Source organism: Zootoca vivipara, chromosome Z1, assembly GCF_965207765.1.
Source record: "Zootoca vivipara chromosome Z1, rZooViv2.hap1.1, whole genome shotgun sequence".
NCBI classification, from domain to species: Eukaryota; Metazoa; Chordata; class Lepidosauria; order Squamata; family Lacertidae; genus Zootoca; species Zootoca vivipara.
In genome coordinates this window covers 15,415,421-15,437,769 of record NC_142583.1, presented here as the reverse complement: position 1 = coordinate 15,437,769, position 22,349 = coordinate 15,415,421, and the positions used below count along the sequence as shown (strand labels likewise).

The 22,349-nt window shown below is 44.1% G+C and overlaps 1 protein-coding gene across 1 annotated transcript in view; it reads left to right on the top strand.

Annotated features, from left to right (window-relative positions):
* Positions 1 to 22,349, top strand: part of PDS5A (PDS5 cohesin associated factor A) — a 63,399-nt gene that overhangs the window by 9,716 nt on the left and 31,334 nt on the right. Inside the window, 7 exon segments of the mRNA XM_035111916.3 lie at positions 16,184 to 16,387; positions 16,984 to 17,070; positions 17,413 to 17,510; positions 18,978 to 19,104; positions 20,464 to 20,544; positions 21,446 to 21,586; positions 22,203 to 22,318. Coding sequence (XP_034967807.2) covers positions 16,184 to 16,387; positions 16,984 to 17,070; positions 17,413 to 17,510; positions 18,978 to 19,104; positions 20,464 to 20,544; positions 21,446 to 21,586; positions 22,203 to 22,318 — 854 coding nt within the window.

Sequence of the window (22,349 nt, the reverse complement as noted above, 5' to 3'; positions counted from 1 at the left end):
CTGGTTTCAACAGCTGGAACAATGAAGTAAGCAAAAATAAAAATGTTATTTTCCTGATGCAATGATTGAGTCTTCATTCCAGCTATTGAAGTTTTTTTATGTTGGTAAGATCCAGTGGACAGTAGAAAAAAATAATAGTATTTTCTTTTAAACCATGTGACAGGACCCTTCATATACCCAAAGTTAAAGTAGTATACCAGATTTTTTTTTATGAAGTTAAGTGTTTTGTACCGGCTTCTAATCTATTTTCCTACATTGATGTTGTGTTGCATTAGGAAAGAGCTAAGCAAAATAGTAAAAGTAAAAGGTAAAGGACCCCTGACAGTTAAGTCCAGTTGCGAACGGCACTGCGGTTACAGCGCTCATCTTGCTTTACTGGCTGAGGGAGCCGACGTTTGTCTGCAGACAGTTTTTCCAGGTCATGTGGCCAGCATGACTATGCCGCTTCTGGAAAAACCAAAGCAGCGCACAGAAAAGCCGTTTACCTTCCTGCCAGAGCGATACCTATTTATCTACTTGCACTTTGGCATGCTTTCAAACTGCTAGGTTGGCGGGAGCTGGGACTGAGCAACAGGAGCTCACCCCATTGTAGGGATTTAAACTGCCGACCTTCCGATCAGCAAGCCCTAGGCTCGGTGGGCATAGGCAAACTCGGCCCTCCAGATGTTTTGGGACTACAACTCCCATCATCCCTAGCTGACCGGACCAGTGGTCAGGGATGATGGGAGTTGTAGTCCCAAAACATCTGGAGGGCCGAGTTTGCCTATGCCTGGATTAAACTGAGATGTTAGTCTAGTGAAGCCTAACAATATTCTTATTCTTCATCTCCAATTAAGCTTGACTTAATATTCTAATGCTGCCGTCATATGTACACATACTAAAATTAAAGGAACAGCCGTTCTGAGTTGACATTTGGAAGATAAATGACTTTGCAAAACTGATTTTGAATATCTTGTGTAAAATGCCATCACCTTTTTGTTTGCTAGTTTGTGTACTACATAAAACTCTTTCTATCATAGACTGAGCAACTTCCAGTTGTTCACTTCCACTCCATTTCCCTACCTCAGGATTTTGGTGGAAGCTGTCCCCTGGCATGACAAAAGACAGTAGCAAGGACAAGGTTAGGAAATGCTTCCTGAATAATTTTGGATGCCATGTAATTTTATTTGTGGACCTTTGAACTACAATAGAGCCAAAGGTGTGATAAAAGTGGAATATAATATTGCACTGAATGAATTATTTACATCTGTCTTCACAGCGAGATCCCCTTGCCTTTCACAGGAAGAGAGTTTGAGGAACTAAGACAATTACCGGTAGTCATGACAAGACAAAATCCTAGGCCTTATTGACTGAATAAAAACTGACAAATAACAGGGTCCAGATTACATCCATCTTAGAGTTTTTAAAGATTTCAAAAGTGAAATGGCTGATCTTTTAACAAAAATATGTAACTTGTCCATACCGTAATATCAGCTTCCATACCTGAGGGCTGGAAATGCAGGGCTTTTTTTTCAGGGGGAACTCTCCAGAACTCAGTTCCGGCACCTCTTTAGTGGGTGCCATTGCCATTCTAAGAGAAAGAGAAAGGCATTCATGGTGAGTTCCAGCAATTTGTTCATAAATTGCTTGGAGTTAGAAGTGAGCAGTGAAGTAGCCAGATTTGCTGATGATACCAAATTGTTCAGGGTGCTATTGTTTTTTTTACTGTATCTAGCAATGTTTGTGGCTTATAAATTGCTTTGGATAAATTAGTTCTTAAATTGAAATTGTGTACTTACAGACTTTGGTATGTCCTTTATATGTAGAACCTTTGGTGCTGTCCCTCCTCACAGTTACCCAGGATTTTTTGCTCTACAGGACTCAGGTGCTGCTTATTGTAGTACAGTCATACCTTGGTTTAAGTACACTTCGATTTGAGTACTTTCAGTTTAAGTACTCCGCGGACCCATCTGGAACGGATTAATCCACTTTCCATTACTTTCAATGGGAAAGTTCGCTTCAGGTTACTGTCTGGAACGGATTAATCCACTTTCCATTACTTTCAATGGGAAAGTTCGCTTCAGGTTAAATACAGACTTCCGGAACCAATTGTGTACTTAAACCGAGGTACCACTGTAAATCTCTGCAGTTAAAAGCTGTTGGAACTTAAGGCATGCTTCTTACTAAAGTGGTAAACCAGTACCCCTTCAGACTACAAGTGGGTGCTCTCATGACTGAATGCTTCTGGACACATTTAGGCTTCTTTGTACAGGGAGCTTTGTGTAATGGAAAAGATTTCTAGCTTAGCCTTCTGCATGGCATGCACCATTCAGGGAGGCCACATCTATACTCTGAAGTGAAACTCCTCAGAGTTGAGCTTACCACAAAGCAAGATAAAGTGGCAGAATAGTTGCTGATAGCAAATGGGTAGGCATCCACTTTTCTCTCTTAGTTTTTGGATGTGAAGTGTGTATTCAAAATACTTTTTTCTTATCCTTCATCTTATAGTTTCCCTTGGGATTTGGAGGAAGATATTTTTAGCACTACAGAGTGCCCCATTTAGTCTTACAGTAATGGATCAAGTACAGTGCATGCTAGCACATCACTTGTCTTGTGCCCATGCAAAAATTAGTCACCAAGTATTTTACCTACTTAATTACTGTTTACTGCTAATTTATTTCTATGAATTTCATAATCATTGTATCCTTGATTTATGAAAAAAAATGTAAGAGTAGTCTTACCAAACCATTTATGAGTGCCAACAGCAATTAAACATTCAAATAGAATAGAAAGTCTTCTTAATGGATGTCCTCTTCTGCCTGTATGTGATAGGATGGTATGTTCTCCTTTCCTGAGCATGGCCTATCTGAACACCAGTATGCAGGGTTTGTTTGTTGTTTGTTTGTTTTTAAACAGTACAAAGTTTTATCCATGCAAACTTTAGGCCCATGTGTAACACTGTAACACTGCAACCCTACTGGTGCAACATATTTTTGTGCAACAGAGCTTCCGCTTTCTGTCCCATCCAGCCTCTCGCTTTCCCTCAAAGGCTGCTCCTAAGGGTTTGGGGACCCTCTGAAGAAGATGTAGGGGGTACGTGGGGGGTGGAGAGTAAACAAAAGTTCCATGTGGAACCATGCTGGCACAACATTGGATACAACAGTTAGGTTTTTAAAATTAGATTCATTCATCTAGATTCATTGTTAGCTTACATACTTCCAATATGTGAAAAAATGTATATATTTACATATAGGATTTTCTTTTAATTGATGGTGTGAGGGGCAAGGGGTATCGCGAAGCCCCTCCCCTCCTGAGTTCCAGCCCAGCCCAGAGCACGACTGAGAGCAGGGAGAGCTCCAGCTCCAGTGGGGAAACAGGAAGTGGGATCCAAGGCTCTGGCAGGGTAGAAGAGCCAGCGTCCCAGGTGGGACAGGAAGGAGGAAAGAGGGGGGGCAGACCCATCCCCCCAACTCCGGAACTTCGCAGAAAGCGTCGGGGGAAGAGGATGGGGCTCCCCAAGTTGTTATGCTGGCGCAAGACGCGCCAAAAGCCATTCGGAGGTTCTGATGAAAGCTGAAAAGATGTGTCTCTGTAAATAGCTCTACCTTTAGCACTGTAAATACGCAGCACCAATAAAAAGATAAAATGCAGAGCGGTGGAGAGTCGTTACTCTGAAGTAGTCCCATCCAACCACTGTGACAGCAACCTCCGAATCTTTTTTGGGCTACTTTGGAGTTGCCGGGATGAGCGCGCCAGAAGCGGAGACATGGCGGCAGATCGCGGAGAAAGCCCAGCAGGACCTGCAGGAACTGGCGTTGCAGGCACAGGGGAAATTAAAGGCGGCGAAGCAAGAAACGGAGAAAATTAAAGAGGACAGGCACAACCTTGCTGAACAGGTGAGAGCTCTTCAGGACAAAGAGCAGCAGTTAAGGGCGGTAGCCGTGGACCTCCAAAACAAGTTGGATGCAGAGAGAAACAAGGGAGGAGGGGGAGCCCAACTCCAAGTGCTGCCAGGAAGGAGAGCAGGGACCCTAGTAAGCAAGTTCAATGGAGACCCGAGGGAATATCATGGCTTTGAGACTGAGATCGTGTATGCTCTTGAGCTGCACCATGATGAGTTCCCTGATGATGGGCACAGGGTAGCGTTTATTGTGGAACACCTTACCGGGGCAGCCAGGGAGTGGCTCAGACCGTTAATCGCGACAAAAAATCCTTGCATGAAGAATGTCAAACTATTTTTAGAGGCTTTAAAAACTATGTATGCGTCCGATAGCCATATGGACCAGACCAAAGAGGAACTGCATAATTTAAGACAAAGAACAATGACAGTTCGCGAATATTGGGCGAGATTCACCATGCTGGTGCACAGACTGGGGTGGGAACTGCACTCGCCTCCGATGGAAGCGGCGTTCTACCTGAGGTTGAATGAGGATGTGAAAGATGAGCTCTCGAGAGGTCCAAAGCCCAGTAATATGGATCAGCTGAGCAAAGCGGCTCTGGCGGTGGGGGTGAGACAGGAATCCCGGTGGAACGACAAGCAAGCAACGCGCGCAAAGCGGGCTTGGTTCCCACGGTCGCAGGAGAAGCCACTCCCCCAACAGCCATCTCACGCCATGCCAGGGGCCAGCCAAGACCAGGAACCCATGCAAATTGATAGCGCGCGGGGGGGGGGGCTTTTCAAACCCCAGCGGCGTCAAGACGCAAGGAGGGAAGAGGCGGGAATTGCTTTCTCTGCAACTCCCCTCAGCATCTCGTCAGAGACTGCCCACATCGCAGGGAATGGCAAGGAAAGGCGGGAACGGTTGTGCCCTCCCCCACTGACGCAGCACCACAGCAGGGAAACGAGACAGCCTGGCTGCAGGAGACAAGGGGCAGCAGCCAGGCGCAGTCAGCACACAACAGCCCCAACCCACCCGCCCGCACAGCGAGGAGCAGCGCCAGCCCACCACCCCCCCAGAGCAGGGGTGGTTCTAGAAGTGACGCTAACGCTCCCTAATGGGTATCCCCTGACGGTCCTCGCGTTAATCGATTCGGGGGCGTCGGCCAACTTCTTTTCGAGAAACTTTGCAGAAGCGCACCAGATCCAACTTCTGCAGCTGGATTTTCCCCTGCACGTCTCCACCATTGACGGCAGGGAGTTGCTGGGAGGGGCCATCACCCACCAGACCCCCCCCCATGAGAATGACGGTGGGGCGACACTCAGAGACACTGGCCTTCAACGTCACCACCATCTCAGACCCCCCCCCCATCGTCATGGGCATGAGCTGGCTGGCGCGCCAGGACCCCTCCATCAGTTGGCACCAGAGATGCATCACGTTTGGCTCAGACTATTGTCTGGAGCATTGCATGCAACACCACCCAGGGGAGGGGCCTCCAATAGCCACGGTGGCCACCATGCACGTCAAGGGGGGTGAGACGATACCCAAGCAGTACTGGGACCTGCAGGAGGTCTTCAGTGAAGCGGAATCCGACCACCTGCCCCCGCACAGATCATTTGACTGCCAGATCAACCTGGTGCCGGGGGCCACGCTACCCCCAGCCAAGCTGTACTCCATGTCAGATCAGGAGCTGGAGGATCTGCGTGCGTTTATAGACAAGAACCTCAAGAGGGGGTTCATCAGAGAAAGCAAGGCAGCAGGGGGCAGCCCGGTCTTCTGGGTGGACAAGAAAGACACGCAACAGCGCCGTCTGGTGGTGGATTTCAGGCGCCTGAACAACATGACAGAACCGGTGGCTTTCCCGATGCCCAGAGTGGACGATCTGCTGACAGCGGCACGCAGGGGCAAGATCTTCACCAAGCTCGACCTGAGGGGGGCGTACAACTTGATCAGGATCCGGGAAGGCGATGAGTGGAAGACCACGATGTTCACGCCTCTGGGCTCTTTTGAATATCTGGTGATGCCCTTCGGTTTGCAAGGGGGCTCAGCATGCTTCCAGGCCTTCATGCACCACGTCCTGGGGTCCCTTCTCTTCAAGAAATGCCTGGTCTTCTTGGATGACATCCTTATTTACTCCAATGACCCAGAGCAGCATGTGAAGGATGTCAGAGAGGTGTTGCAGCGCCTGAAGGAGCACCACCTGTATGTGAAGCTGGAGAAGTGTAAGTTTCACACCAAAGAGGTGGACTTCCTGGGCTACAAACTGTCAGACAAGGGGCTGGCGATGGACAAGGACAAGGTGCAGGCCATCCTGGACTGGCACAGCCCCAGGACGCGCAAGGATGCCCAACGCCTACTAGGCTTCGCCAACTTCTACAGGAAGTTCATCAAGAACTTCTCTCGCGTTACGGCTCCCATCACGGACTGCCTGAGAGGCAAGCAGAAGTTCAGGTGGACACAGGAAGCGCAAGCAGCGTTCGAAAGCCTCAAGAGGGTGTTCGCTTCCGACCAGAACCTGTTCCACGTGGTGCAGGATGCGCCCCTACGCGTTGAGACCGATGCTTCAGACAGGGCTTTTTGAGTGATCCTGTTGCAACTGGATGCCAACAGAGAGTGGAGACCCTGTGCCTTTTTCTCCAGAAAGCTGACACAGCCAGAACGCAACTACACGGTGTTTGATAAGGAACTTCTCGCGATCCATTCTGCGTTTAAACACTGGAGACATTTCTTGGTGGGCGCCAAGCACCCCATTCAGGTGTGCACGGACCACAAGAACCTGGAGTTCTGGAGAACGGCCAGGGTGCTCAACCAGCGGCAGATACGATGGGCAGAGTTCTTCTCGCACTTCAACTTCTCCATCCACTACATACCGGGGGAGCAGAACGTCAGGGCGGATGCCCTCTCCCGCAAGCCAGAGTACATGGAGGAGGAGTTGCCACCAGCACCCCGACACATTTTCCCCCCATCAGCATGGTCCTGCGGAGCAGCAGTGGTGAGCGAGGCAGAACTCACAGCACTGACGGCAGCAGATGAGTTTGCCACCCGCATCTTCAGAGAGCTGCGAGGGGGGAGGGAGCAGGCAAAAGACTTTGAGGAAAGGAGGGGGTTGCTTTTTTACAGGGGAGCCCTGTACCTGCCCACCAACCAGCTCAGAGGTAAGGTCCTCAAGCAGATGCACGACAACCCAACGGCGGGTCATTTCGGAAGGGACAAAACCACTCACCTAGTCATGAGACACTTCTGGTGGTCAGGAGTGCGGGAAGATGTTCGAGACTATGTACGGGGCTGTGACACCTGCCAGCGGGCAAAGGTAGTCAGAGCAGCACCAGCAGGGTTGCTGGAGCCATTAGCCACCCCGCACAGGCCGTGGGAAGTAGTGTCCATGGACTTCATCACAGACCTGCCGTCGTCCAGGGGCAAGACCGCAGTGTTGGTGGTGGTGGACCTTATGTCCAAAATGTGCCATTTTATACCGTGTGCCAGGGCGGTCTCTGCAGAAGAGACAGCCAAACTGTTCGTTGACCACGTATTCAGACTGCATGGATTACCTTTAAGAGTTATTTCGGATAGAGGCCGCCAATTTGTTTCCAGGTTCTGGAGGCGGCTCATGAGCCTCCTGCAGGTGGAGGTCAGCTTGTCGACGGCTCGGCACCCGCAGACCAATGGACAGGCGGAGCGGGTCAACGCCATTCTGCAGCAGTACCTGAGATGCTACGTCAGCCAGAGGCAAACGGACTGGGTGGATCGTCTGCCACTGGCAGAATTTGCCTACAACAATGCGGTGCACGTCTCCACAGGGGTGTCGCCCTTTAAGGCCAACTACGGGCGCGACCTCAGATCTTTCCCGGAGAGGGAGGGGGAGGAGGAGGAGGAGGGCCCGCAGGCAGAGGATTGGGCAGAGGAGCTGGAGACGGTGCACCAGCAGCTCAGAGAACACTTGGAGAGGGCCAAGGAAGCGTACAAGAAGGGGGCAGATCGCCACAGGCGACCGGGGGAGGTCATCAGGGTGGGGGAAAGGTTTGGCTGTCCTCGGAGGGCCTTCCCACCAGAGGGAGGTGCAAGAATCTGGCACCCAGAAGGTTGGGCCCCTTCACGGTCACGCAGCAGGTAAACCCGGTGGCATACAGGCTGGCACTGCCAGAGGACATGAGGGTGCACCCAGTGTTTCATAGATCGCTGCTGTCTCCGTACAGGGAAAGTAGCAGATTCCGAGACGGCGCACAGACCCCCCGAGGGAGGGGGGGAGAGAGGAGGCAGGGAGCCACTCAATGAAGCAACGGCCATCCTTGATTCACGAAGGGGGGTGGGGGGCCTGGAGTACCTTATGGCATGGGAGGACGCCCCGCCATCCCAAAATGAATGGGTCCCAGCCACCCAGATACAGGAGGAATTCTTAGTGGAAGAATTTCACGCCCTCTTCCCATACAGGCCCAAGCCCTGGCACATGGACAGGGAGGGGGAGGAGGAGGACGCACAGGAGGGGGAAAGCAGTTCACCATGGAGATGGGAAGCAGAGTTTGAGGACACGGAGGAGGAGATATGGGTATCTCCGAGGTCCACTCAGTCAGGAGAAGAGGTGGACTGGCAGCAGATTTTCACCCCCACCAGCTCTGAGGCCACATATTTTTTGGGCTTTCCCTCTTCCCAGGAGGGAGGAGGGGGACAACGGGATTGGGGGGAGGTGTTCACACCAACCGGCTCGGACAGCACGGAGTTCTTAGGCTTTCAGTCACCACCAACACCCGTGCAACCGCCCAGGAGGGAGGAAGGGGGGCCTGGGGGGGATGGATGTGAGGGGCAAGGGGTATCGCGAAGCCCCTCCCCTCCTGAGTTCCAGCCCAGCCCAGAGCACGACTGAGAGCAGGGAGAGCTCCAGCTCCAGTGGGGAAACAGGAAGTGGGATCCAAGGCTCTGGCAGGGTAGAAGAGCCAGCGTCCCAGGTGGGACAGGAAGGAGGAAAGGGGGGGCAGACCCATCCCCCCAACTCCGGAACTTCGCAGAAAGCGTCGGGGGAAGAGGATGGGGCTCCCCAAGTTGTTATGCTGGCGCAAGACGCGTCAAAAGCCATTCGGAGGTTCTGATGAAAGCTGAAAAGATGTGTCTCTGTAAATAGCTCTACCTTTAGCACTGTAAATACGCAGCACCAATAAAAAGATAAAATGCAGAGCGGTGGAGAGTCGTTACTCTGAAGTAGTCCCATCCGACCACTGTGACAGATGGCTTAAATTAATTTGAGGAGCTTTGCGGGTTTCATTACCAAGAATCTCCCTTGAATTGGAAATTTGCACAAGCCCCAGAACTATATCTGTTTTGGTTTTGTTCTGAGTAATGAGAGCAGTGCTATTTCAAAATAATATCAGAAGGCAATGTTGCTTGAAATAGGTTGTTCTCCCTAAATAGTTGATGTACAGTGTATTTTCTTCTCCCAGAGCACTAGACTTCTCACGGACCATAATTTAAATTAAATACTACTATTTGCTATATTTAATGCAAATATATACGGTACCTTTACTCAGGTATAGGAATATACTTGCTGAGAAAGGGTGATCTCGTTTTCATTGTTAGAAACTCAAATACATAATTTAGGTGCCAATGGCTCTTTACAGTCACCAAATGGCTCTTTACAGTCACCAAAAGGGAATGTCTAGTTGCCATTTTGGGGCAAGACAGCTCAAAAGTCTTATTTTTCAAATGATAGACCAACGTGATTGATTCTGGCTAGTTCAGATGACAACCTTGAGCTAAGTTCAGAGGTTTGAGAACTTGAAAAGTCACTTGATCCAGGGACAATCCACATATATCTTGGCCTATTCCTACCTCTTTTTCTTGATGGTGACTGCTCCTGCTCAGGCTGCACAGAAAAAGCATTTTCGTTCCAGAAATTCATTCAGATTGTGCAGATAAAATATAACTGATAGAATTCTACAGGAAGGGGTATTGACATGTGAAAACAGTCCAGATACAATGACCCCAGACATGCACCTCCAGATGGTGGAGATGTCAGGTGCCATCCTGGAGCCCAGGCATCATCATTTGGTCACAAGATGTTTAAAGCCAGGTGCAAATGTGCCTGGCTAATTTCAAACACTGCTCATTATGAATATGACTAGACAGAAGAGGCATTAAATTACAAAGGAGAAAGGTTGTGAGCTGTCAACTGTCATTACTATTCAATTTTCCCACCACTGAGTTGCAGGGAAATCACAAGGGATCTCTGCCCAGTGGCTAGTCAACATAAAGTCTGGTGACGGAGATGTCCCTTGTGGGGAAATATGTACTGTAGTTACCAGGAAGTGCAAAGTTAAACTAAATCAAATTGCCAGTAGATTGTATCAAAGTTTCATTTTGCCACAATGTTTAGTGATTCTATCTGCCCTCTCCTCCCCCCCCCCCCCGGTAAAAACTGAAATGGGACCTTAATCTCATTTCCAGGGGAAGAGGTTTTTTGGAGGGTGCCCACTGTAGCCCTTCTGAAGTTTAAAGGTAAAGGTAAAGGACCAGTCCAGTCGTGAACGACTCTGGGGTTGCTCATCTTGCTTTACTGGCTGAGGGAGGCGATGTTTGTCCGCAGACAGTTTTTCCGAGTCATGTGGCCAGCATGACTAAGCCGCTTCTGGCAAAACCAGAGCAGCGCACAGAAAAGCCGTTTACCTTCCTGCCGGAGCGCTACCTATTTATCTACTTGCACTTTGGCGTGCTTTCAAACTGCTAGGTTGGCAGGAGCTGGGACCGAGCAACAGGAGCTCACCCCGTTGTGGGGATTTGAACCGCCACCCTTCTGATCAGCAAGCCCTAGGCTCAGTGGTTTAGATCACAGCGCCACCCGTGTCCTTCTGAAGTTAGTAATGTTCAAAAAAAGGCACGGGGTGTGTGCCTGGCATGGGTTGGGAATCTGAGAAGCCAACAGTAACTCACTGAGAATCAGTGCAGATTTGAAAAAGTTTTGAAAAGTTCGGTCCGTCATTTTGATTCAAAATGGGGTCCAGTGGTATCCAAGCATACAAAATCCCAGGGTGGATATTTAAATCGGATTTTTTTAAAATAAAATGCTTTTTGAGGAAAATATATTACCATCTAAAGATTATTCCATCATGAAATAAAGATTAGTTTTTTAATTATGTAGAATAAGGCTGTATATGTTTTATTTTTTGGTAAATAAATTCCATTAATCCATTCACAATGTCATGCTCTTCCAGAGGTTTTTGTAAGATTATTGGGTAGTTTCTCTGTCTACAAGATATTATCACAGATGCTTGGTTTACTTTTGCAGTTCTCAAAACTGAAATTGACTCAGCAGAGATCACATGCCTTCACAGCAAAAATGTTATAACATGAACAGAGTTGAGAAAAAGACCTTAATCCTATTTTTCTACAAACCTATGAATACAGAATCAACCCCTTCAGTGCTAAGTTTCAAGAAGTTCAGTGAATAGAATAGAAACAATATTTTTCTGATTGTTTGGAGTGGATCTGCACAAGAAGAAAGTGAAACGAATAAGTGAAACTTTCTGAGCACAATACTGCACAGCCACAGACAGACAATCTTTGGATCTTTTTGTGTGTATGACCTGAGGTTTATCACATTCTTTCCTTGGAGGAAAAAACCTATAATGGCAGCAGGCCCAGAGACCCAGTTTGGCAATATTTTAATGAAGTTCCTTTACCTATCGGTAAGGCAGGCATGCGTGCAAAAAGCAAACACTGCAACAAAGAACTGCAAGGTCTGGTGGCCCGAATGAGGCAACGAATGAGAAGTGCTGTGATGAATATGACTGTAAGGGGGCGGAGTTACCGAGAACAGCCCCCCATCATAAAGTCCAGCTCCCCAACCAGTCAGAGCTCCAGCAGCGGGTCCAGTGAAGGGCAGGAGGAAGTGAGCAAGTCGGTATAGGGCTCCAGCAGCATCCAAGAGCCGTGATTGTAGTCTAGAGCTCCTATACAGGAAATGGCCAGCGACGGAGCATCGGACAGGCGCCCCTATTCCCCAACGCCTGATTTGAGGAGTGCCAGCTCCCGTAGGAGCAAGGGGCGGCGCTTTGGGGTCCCCAAACTACTTTGCTGGGCGCATAGCCAGAAAGCGCCATTGCGAGGGTCTGATGAAGACTGAACAGTCATGTTTCCTCTATCTCTTGCACTGTGAATAAGTATGCACCAATAAAAGCTGGAAAGACACGACGGTGTGGAGCGTCGTTACTCGAGGGTAGCCACCAGCATCCCTGACAATGACCAAAGAAACACATTTGAATAGGCAGGATCTTCAGGGTGGTAAACATTTTTATTGAATCATATTTCTAAAGACTGCCTTGAACTGTCATGTTTGAGCAAAATTATATTTTTTATTATTACTGCATGTTACTGTCATTTGGTACAGTTATGAAGAAAAGCAAATATTCCTTTTGGGGCAGTGCTGTGTACAATAAGCAGAAAATGTATAAACAATAAAATAACAGCATTGACTTTTTTGTTTAGGGGAATTCATGGATTCTGGAAACTATCCACCTTCAAGAAGATCACCATCCTCCTGTTCTACAGTTTCAGAGTTATCCATCCAGGATAGTGCTTCATTAGCAGCAGCAGCATCATCATCAAACACCCACAGTCACATATCACTATCACCAAAAAGAAAGAAAAAACCCTTCCCTCCTGGAACCACCATAGATACGTTTGTGATAAAAACTAGCAGATTAGAGAAAGAGTTAATTGATGAAAAAAAATGCACAGTTTATGCAACGAACTCTTCTTTCCGTCTGACTGAGAACCCACATTTCATTAATATGGTTCAGTCACTGAGACAGGATACAGTCTACCCAGCAGAGCAGATGTTGCAGGAAAACTGCTGGATAAAGTGTATGACAGAGAAATGGAGCAATGTGCAACAGCTCTAGAGGGTAGAATTGTTAACCTAAGTATTGATGGGTGGAGTAATGTCCACAATGATTCTGTTGTATGTGCTTGTATAACAACAGAAGAAGGGAAAGTCTTCCTTGCACAAACAATTGATACATCAGGAAATGCACACACAGCAGAATACTTACAAGAAGTGGCAGTAAAAGGTATAATAACGTGAACAAAAATTCAAATGTCTAGTACGCAGTTTGGTCACAGACAATCCTGCAAATGTATCCCAGATGAGAAGAAATTTAGAAGAGCAGGAAGGGAATAAGCTAATAACATATGGTTGCAGTGCTCATTTACTGCACCTCTTAACCAAAGACTTAAGTGTTCCAGAAATAAAGACTACAGTAATGTTGTTGAAATTGCTAAATATTTCCGTAACAATCATTTTGCTGCAGCAGCTCTGAAAAGGATGGGTGGAACCAAGCTAACTCTCCCACAAGATGTTAGATGGAACTCTGTGGTGGACTGTTTTGAGCAGTATATCAAGAACTGACCTATTCTGATGACAGTTTGTGAACAAAATCGAGATAAAATAGATGGCATTGTCACGGCCAAAATCCTCAACATTGGGCTTAAGAGAAATGTTGAACTGAGCATCCTGAAACCCATCTCTGAAGCTTTAAACAAAATACAGAAAAATAGCTGTTTTATTGCTGATGCTGTTGAGGTTTAGAAGGAAATGAGTGAACACTTAAAAACAGAACTACACACGGACAGAATTAAATTACAACAAGCATTAAAAAAACGAATGGGACAAGTACTGTCTCCAGCTCATTTTTTGGCAAATATTGTCAATATCCAGTACCAGGGTCAAAACTTAAGTGCTGAGGAAGAGGAGTTAGCTATGACATGGGTATCCAGCAATCATCCATCTGTAATGTCAACTATAATAAACTTCAAAGCTAAGGGGGAACCATTCAGGAAATATATGTTTGCTGAAGATATTTTAAAGAAAGTCACACCAGTGAACTAAGCACTTGGATTTAGAGACTGTTCAAGTAATAATTTCACTTTTAACAGCAGTAGCTTCTTCTGCAGGCGTTGAAAGAATATTCTCTTCCTTTGGACTCATTCATTCTAAATTGAGAAATCGTTTGGGACCCGATAAAGCAGGAAAGCTTGTTTTTCTTTTCCAGATTATCAACAGAAAAGAAGATGAAGATGATGAGTGAGCTACAGAGGACAGTATTTAAGTTTTTCATGTGTAGGCTGGGCTGACAGTCTAAGTTTCTTAAAATATATATATTTTGTTTTTGTTTAGCCAAATTAGTTAACAAACATGGATGTTTGTTTAAGCAAATAACATTTGCTGAAATGTTATTGTTTCAGTTGAATAAATCTATTTAAATTGTTATTATTAAGGTAATGATTATTTTTCTCCTTCCTAAGTACAACAGTAAAGTTGTCCAAATATGAATGATTAACCTATTAAACTGGGGATAAAAAAACTAATATGAAAAGTTGTTATTCTAAAAATCTTCATCTACTTGCATATTAAAGCTATACCAGCAAGAATTAGTAGAAAACTATGATTTAAATCAAGCCTTACTGATTTAAATCATGGTTTTAATCAGTTTGATTTAAATCAAATCCACCCTGCAAAATCCTGCTTCTTAATCTCAGGAGCCATTGTGCCAAATTGGGTTGCCATATCTTGGCTATCCAAATTTGGCGTACTTCTTTCTTTTCAGTTTTTCAACTTCAGAAGTTGAGTGTTGTAGTGAATTGAAGCAAACTGGTTACTTCCGGACTAAACTGTTGATGTGCGCTCCAACTTAATTCTGTATTCAAGAATTAGTACCGTAGTTCTTAGGGGAAATTATGATTGAGACCTACCGGTATGTACAACCTGAATGGTAGCAGATATTTGTAGCACTTGCACACATTACCTGCAAATGTGAACTTGGCATAATATTTGTGAGTGGCACACATGTTGCTTGGGCAGTTTGCCATTTGGCTGTTCATTCCAAGCTAGCAGGTGAATAGCAAATTATGAGGCCCTGTTAGATTGCTTTACACACAATTCTTTGCTCAGTTACACTAATCACTTAAACCTGGATCGTGTATAATAGAGGTGGACCGTGTAGAGAGCAAACATTATTAAAAGGGGGAAATAATTAACAAAGTGTCCTGATATTCAAAACTTAACTGTTTGAGTTTGTCTTTGTAACACATTCTAAGCAGGCATGTGCTTATTGCTTAATGAGTACATGCTGTTTTGTAAAAGAAATATTAACTAATCCTGTTGCATGTTTTGATAACATTACAAATTGTAATCTAGTGATCTACTGGTGCTTAACTATAATGTTTGTACAGTATTCCCAAATTCCTAATATTGCAATATGAGGGAGAAGTTAAAGTGTGGTTTTTTTTGTATGTATTTGGTTGTGTTTTTGTGTAGGTGGGTGTTTTCCCCCACAGAACTTTGATATCCAGGTTTACAGTAAGCAAAATGTCTTGTCAAATATTTTTAGTAGAAATTAAATAATTACATAGTTCAGCAATGGGTATCTACTTTATTGAATTCAAGTTACAAAAAGTAATTGTGACCTTGTTTTGCAGTTGTTGTAATTTTTCTGATAGGACTCTTCCTAGGCATTTAGAAGATGAATCAGAATTAAAGGATCATTGACCCATTAACATTTCTTTTCCTCTAGAAAACAGAGCAATAACTTGAAAGTTATTACAAACTCCATGAATTAGTATTTACAAGTAGGGCTCTGCAACAAAATATTGTAGTGTGAAGAGTTGATGTTCGAGGTCCCAGCCACATCATTCTATCCCCCCTCCCCCCTCCCACAACAATCAGCCAACATTTCATGCTTACTAAGCATACTCGGTCCTCCTAATCAGGCAGTTTTGGGATATGTTTGCTTGTTTGAGTGTTTGTAAGATTGAGATGGACACACTCTTGTTCAGGACCAGCTCTAGTAAATTCTTTATTTTCTCAGTTGATATCTGTAGATAGCTCTCTTCCATCTCTGAGAACATTTCAAAGTAGCATCTCTGTGTGAATCAGAAAGTGAACTATCAAGACAATGAGATGGTTCTGTCTACCCTTTGTCTATGATTTTCTGTCTTGTTCCAGCCATGCATTCTATTCCCTCCCGTCCAGTTGTCAATTTCCTCCCTCAGTTACTATTGGGCTATTTTTGGGGTCTCCATGTGGGTTTTCATGTAAGTTTTTTGTACTGCACATTTTGTGCATAATTCAGGCCTAACCTGTGTAAATAATAAAAATAAATAATAAATAATAATAATAATAGTAAATAATAGTAAATAAATGAAGCTAAATAAATACTGAATTGGTGTATGCTATGTAAACTTGTAATGTCAATATGTTGAATAAATTGTTTATTGCAGTACCGTAGAAGTTGGAGAGAGCAATGCTTAATGAAAATTAGAAGTGTTAATATTTTAACTCCTAGATGGTAGTGAAAACGTTTATGGACATGGACCAGGATTCAGAAGATGAGAAACAACAATATCTCCCGTTAGCCTTGCACCTTGCATCAGAATTCTTCCTCAGGAATCCCAATAAAGATGTCCGTCTCCTTGTAGCATGTTGCTTGGCTGATATCTTTCGAATTTATGCCCCAGAAGCACCATATACTTCCCATGACAAACTCAAGGTAACTACGTTTGTGAATAATCTCAGCCCATTTCAGTTGTATATTCAGGAAATTCATGGGTTGTCTCACTGCATCAAAGACTGAAACATTAGCCTCCTTTGGACGTAATGATAAAAATATGGTTTCTCATTATGAGGTCATACTGCAATAAGTCTCAGGGTGGCATGCTTGCCCCTCTCTGGTACAGTTTCACAAAAGAGTTCAGAAACTTTAACTACTGTTCTGATTCACCCTAAATTGGTTAATCTTAACTATGATTTATAGAAAGAAGCCATTTTGTAACTCATCGTTTGTATTTAGCTTGTTTGTTCAAACCATAGTTAAGTTAAGCCACTGTTTGGGTTCACATATATTGACCACCTGTGGTTAATAAAAAGTGGAAGTGGAAGCCATGAGCATGTCTCTGTTGGAGAAGTGTGAAAGGCTTATTGTGTCTCATTCTTGTTAAAACCATTGTTAGTCTGAACAAGGCCTTTGTGAAACTTCCCCAATAGCAAGTATAATATTTATAATAAAAAGAACTTGAGCTATACAGTTGGCAATGTTAACATATCGGAGTACATCTGTAAAACATTCACTTCCTTTTTGTTTTGCAGGATATATTCTTGTTTATTACAAGACAGTTAAAAGGATTGGAGGATACAAAGAGCCCCCAATTTAACAGATACTTCTACTTACTAGAGGTAACTTTTTACTAGACTTTATTTACACATGTTAATTCTTTGTGGTCAATATACTTGTTACAGAAACCAAACTTCTGGCTCTGATCCTAGATTTATATTAATGACATCCAGATATGTCAACCTGTGAATATATTTGGATATTATTAGAGCAAAAGAGTACATGTTACAATGGATAAATCCATTTCCTGAATTTAGAAATTAGGGTTTTGGCCTTTTAACAGAACTGCTTAGTTTATCATACTGGCAGACTACTTTAAAATTTTAATGCGTATTATCAACATTTGCATATACTGTACATAGTTCAGATCAAAATTGTAATTTAATGCTTTGTTTTTGTTATAGAATTTAGCTTGGGTTAAATCTTACAACATCTGCTTTGAGTTGGAAGATTGCAATGAAATTTTTATCCAGCTTTTTAGGACTCTCTTTTCAGTTATCAAGTAAGTTGGATTACTTTGACCTCTTGTGCAATCCTTGCATGCAACTTAAAAATAAAAAAGATGTTGAAATAATAATATAATTGTGGTTTATGTATTCCAGGATTGTCTAAAGTTTTAGTGATCCGGGAAAGAAATATTACTTGATTAAAATTTATTACAATTTTATATTATAAATCAATATTGGCAACTAAAAAAAAGTACCTTAGGAGTTGCAGTTTTTCTATGTTCTGCTATGGTTATATAGCTGAGAACTGTACCTTGTCACCCATAGCTATATTTATGTTGAGTGTGTGTGTGCGAGCGTGTATATAAACACACATACAAATGCTAGTTTTCAGAGTTCTGCAATGAGACTAATGTGATCATTAATGAGAACTGGAGAGGGCTGTGTTCATTATCTTTCCCATTAAATTCTGTGGGACAAAAGACCCTAGCTCTAAATGGCAAGACAGTTGGAGGAGTGGCAAAATTTACTTTTCCACAGAACTGGGGACAATTTTAGTTCCTCTATTTCAGGACAGTTATAACATGTGGGGCCCTCAGTGCCTTTTTTGGTGGCCCTCAACAACACTTGACTCCACCACCCCCCTCAACAGGCTGCCTTCCCAAAGCCGGAAAAGGAGGTGCTGGGCTTTGAGAAGGAAGTGTGAGGGCTCTGACAGGGTCTTAGAATCCACCCATCTTCTTCCCAAAGTCTAGTTAGCGCATTCCCAGCTTTGGGAAGGAGGTGGGAATGCTCTAGGACCATAAGTCTCATACCTCCTTCTCAAAGCCTGGTGCCTTGCTTAGCCAGCTTTGGGAAGGTAGCAGGAGGGCTGGGGAAGGGGTGTCAAACTCTGGCCTCACTCCCCCTCTCCTCTGCACAACAAGGCAGTGTGTGCGGGTTCTGCGTCAAAGTACTCTTGAGGCCTACTTCTGTCAATCTAGTGGAATGCTACGGTTGGAGGCATTGTTTCATTGGGAGCAAAACCTGACCATCACCCTGGCACTGGGTAGTCTCATTTTGAATTGACTCGGAGTCCACTGGGAGTTTGTGTTTCTATGTGCAAAATAGCACAACACTCCCCCAGGAACTCTTGTAACAGAAACCCCCCTCACTTCATTATAAAAATAAGATTTAGATAATGAATTAATGTTGCCATTAAAGGAGACATGACTGTTAAAGTATACAAAGATGTATTGAGGCAATGTCATTTGATGGAATAAACGGGAATGATTAGTGTGGTGTAACCTCCATCCAAGATACTTCCCAGCATGGGATATTGGTCAGAGAGAGGCCATCATATGGCCGATTGTGACTCAACTTAAGAGGAAAATGTCTGTTACAATGACCTAATTGCTTTTATTAACAGATATATGTCAAAGGATGTGAGATTTAATTGTGTCATTTAGTAACAAGGATCTGTTATTAGTTGGTTATATTAGTACTGCTAAATCAATGTATTCTAATTTTGATGTTATATTTAGCAATAGCCACAACCAGAAAGTACAAATGCACATGCTAGATTTGATGAGTTCTATCATCATGGAAGGAGATGGAGTTACTCAAGAACTATTGGACTCAATTCTTATCAACCTCATCCCTGCCCACAAGGTTTGCAAAGTAAAAAAAAACCAACCAACCCTCTCTCCACTCTTGCTTCAGTAGCATAGCTTTACTTCTGTGTCCATTTCAATGTTTTGTCCAGAGAACTGCAAAAGATGCTTGTTCCCCTCCTCCTTTGTCTTTCCTTGTTCCCTCTGTGCATATACCTTGTTGCTGCTTCCTCAATTCTGGATGTAGAGGTACTCAGTTGATTCATAGGAGAGGTGCTGGGGCTGAGTAATTATAGTGTGCTGATTTGGAGAAACCCAAGGTATGTCTGCCCTCTGCTTTTCTTCCTGTAGGCCAGGCATCCCCAAACTTCAGCCCTCCAGATGTTTTGGACTACAATTCCCATCTTCCCCGACCACTGGTCCTGTTAGCTAGGGATCATGGGAGTTGTAGGCCAAAACATCTGGAGGGCCGCAGTTTGGGAATATATGGGAAGCTAGGTAGAGAAGAAGGCAGTTTTCTCCAGCCTAGTGCCCTCCAGATAGTTTGGACTGCGATTCCCATCACCTTCCTATCATGCCCAATTAAACTGGGATGGTGGGAGATGTAGTTCACAATATCTAGTGGGTGGCTTGGAAATAGCTGTCCTAGGAATTTGCCATGTTTTAACCTTGGGTGTGTACAGTTGGCAACTTGTGAATCAATAAGGTTGCCAGACTAGATAAAAAAATTGCTTCAACTCAAAGATGTGAATTAGAAGATGTGTCATACTGTTCTCTAATTGAAAATTCAGATAATGGATTTAAGACTATTTTGAGTATATAAACAAACAGCGGGGTGGGGGAAGTGAAGGCATAGGTGAATGTGAGGATCACTCCATTCTGGGAGAAAGAATTTGTACCAACAGAAACCCTGTCTTGCTTTATGTGGGATATATATATCTGTTCTCCCTTACACCAGTCATTTATGTATTTTTTGTTTCAGCATCAAGGGAAATAGTAACCTTAATAAGATTAATATTATGAGTTATATGTTCATTATATAGTGCCTTTCACATTGAAAATGTTTTGCTTTAAATATACGTTGCTATATAAAAAGTTATGTATTTTAGCTAATTAGAAGTATGTATAAGACCAGGCACCCCCAAACTTCGGCCCTCCAGATGTTGTAGCCTACGACTCCCATGATCCCTAGCTAACAGGACCAGTGGTTGGGGAAGATGGGAATTGTAGTCCAAAACATCTGGAGGGCCGAAGTTTGGGGATGCCTGTATAAGACTTTGGATAAGAGGGAGTTTTTAGAACCATTGGTTTATTTTCTGCTCAAACTGATCCATTTCTGTAGAAAGAATAGTACATGCTGCTCACTAACAAATTGCTGGATTTTTTCTTCTTAATTCCCCCCCCCCCCGTACTCTAGAACCTTAATAAACAGGCATTTGATCTTTCAAAAGTCCTGTTGAAAAGGACGGTCCAGACCATTGAGCCATGCATTGCCAATGTAAGTAATACATGTATCAACATACAACTGCTATCCTGTTAACTGCTTTGATATATCACTGTTTTGTTTGATTGGATCTATTTAAGCCACCAGAAGAGGAATTTTCCTTTCCCCTTTTCTCTCTGAGAGTTAGGACAGCAGCCACAGTACTCTTCTGTTTCTACCCAGCTATGGAATCGCAGTGGATAATGTGGCTCTGCTACTCTCAGTGCACATGCTCTTCTCCCTCTCCTTGGACTTTTTTCTCTCTCCTGGCAGGAGACAGAGAACTTAACATGGGGCTTTGCCTGGTTGCTTGTAGGCAATTACTACTTTCCACAGGCTGCCTGGCAAGTTCCTGATTAGAAGACACTTAGCAAATAATATTGATGAAGCACAGACAGAAAATGGGTCATGTTCATGTGGGGATAGAATTATGTAAATGTCTCCTGCTGGAACACTGCTTATGCTGATAGTGAATTCTATAAAAGTCTGAGCTTTTAGTTGAAAGCTGGTTTTAAACATTGGAATCTGCAAAGCAGTTGTGCCCTAAAATTAATGCTCTTGAGTAGGATTTGCTGCAGCCTACTCTGGTTCCTTCCTGCAGCTCTGGGCAGGCAATCTCAGTGGCTTTTGTTGTGTCCTTGAACACGCCCCCCTACACTGTAGCCTGCTGTAGTACAATAGGGTGGAAGCTCACCTTGCGATGTGCTTTGGAGGCATGTTTCACTGTTGCAGAGTCCCCTGAAGCTCTGCTTGATGTCAGACATTGGGCTTTGCCTGCCCTTCCTTCAGTTTGTAGGACAAACAAGATTGGTGGCAAGCACAAATACTTACCTACAAAAACCAGCCAAAATTTGTAGATCACTATTCATAAACTTTATTTTAAAAGCACCTTATTAATAATAGCTTTTTCCCCTAGTTTTTTAACCAGGTCCTGGTACTAGGAAAGTCTTCTGTAAGTGACTTGTCAGAGCATATATTTGATCTAATTCAGGAGCTTTTTGCTGTTGATCCTAATTTATTGCTGTCCGTCATGCCACAGCTTGAGTTCAAACTGAAGGTAAGTGAAATTACTTATTTAATATTTACAGATGTGGAGGTCCCCAGCATGAGGCTGTGACAACAGTTTAGGTTCCTAAAAATCAAGCAACTAGATCCACCTGTTAAGTGGTGCTTTGGGCTCATGTTTCTTAAACAGTCGCTTCGCATGCTCTTTGGCAGGGGTGGCCAACTCCCAAGATACTGTGATCTACTCACAGAGTTAAAAACTGGCAGTGATCTACCCCCTTTTTGGGGTTCAGGTCAAAGTTGTTGAGTTTTTTCAGGGAGGAGGTAAAGTGTTGAGCTATTTTTAGGGGAGCCACAGTTGTGCAGCTTCTTTGGGGGGAGCCAATGATCTACCAGTGATCTACCGCAGACGTCCAGTGATCTACCGGTAGATCACGATCTACCTGTTGGACATGCCTGCTCTATGGCTTTAAGATGGCATTGCATAATACAGAGAGAGAGAGAGATCTTCATAGGAGTCTGTGAGCTGAAATACTTGTTGGTATTGCTTTGGTTTTTCAAAAGGCAAGAATCCAATAGTTGAATAACATGACTTTGATTTTTGTATATTTGTTTCATTTTGATAGTATTTAATTCCCATTCTGTTTTTTGTCGTCTTCAATCTGTAGAGCAACGATGGAGAGGAACGTTTAGCTGTTGTTCGCCTTTTAGCTAAGCTATTTGGTTCTAAGGATTCTGACCTTGCAACGCAGAACCGTCCCCTTTGGCAGTGCTTTCTTGGCCGGTGAGAAAACATATAAACGTGTTTTTAATTG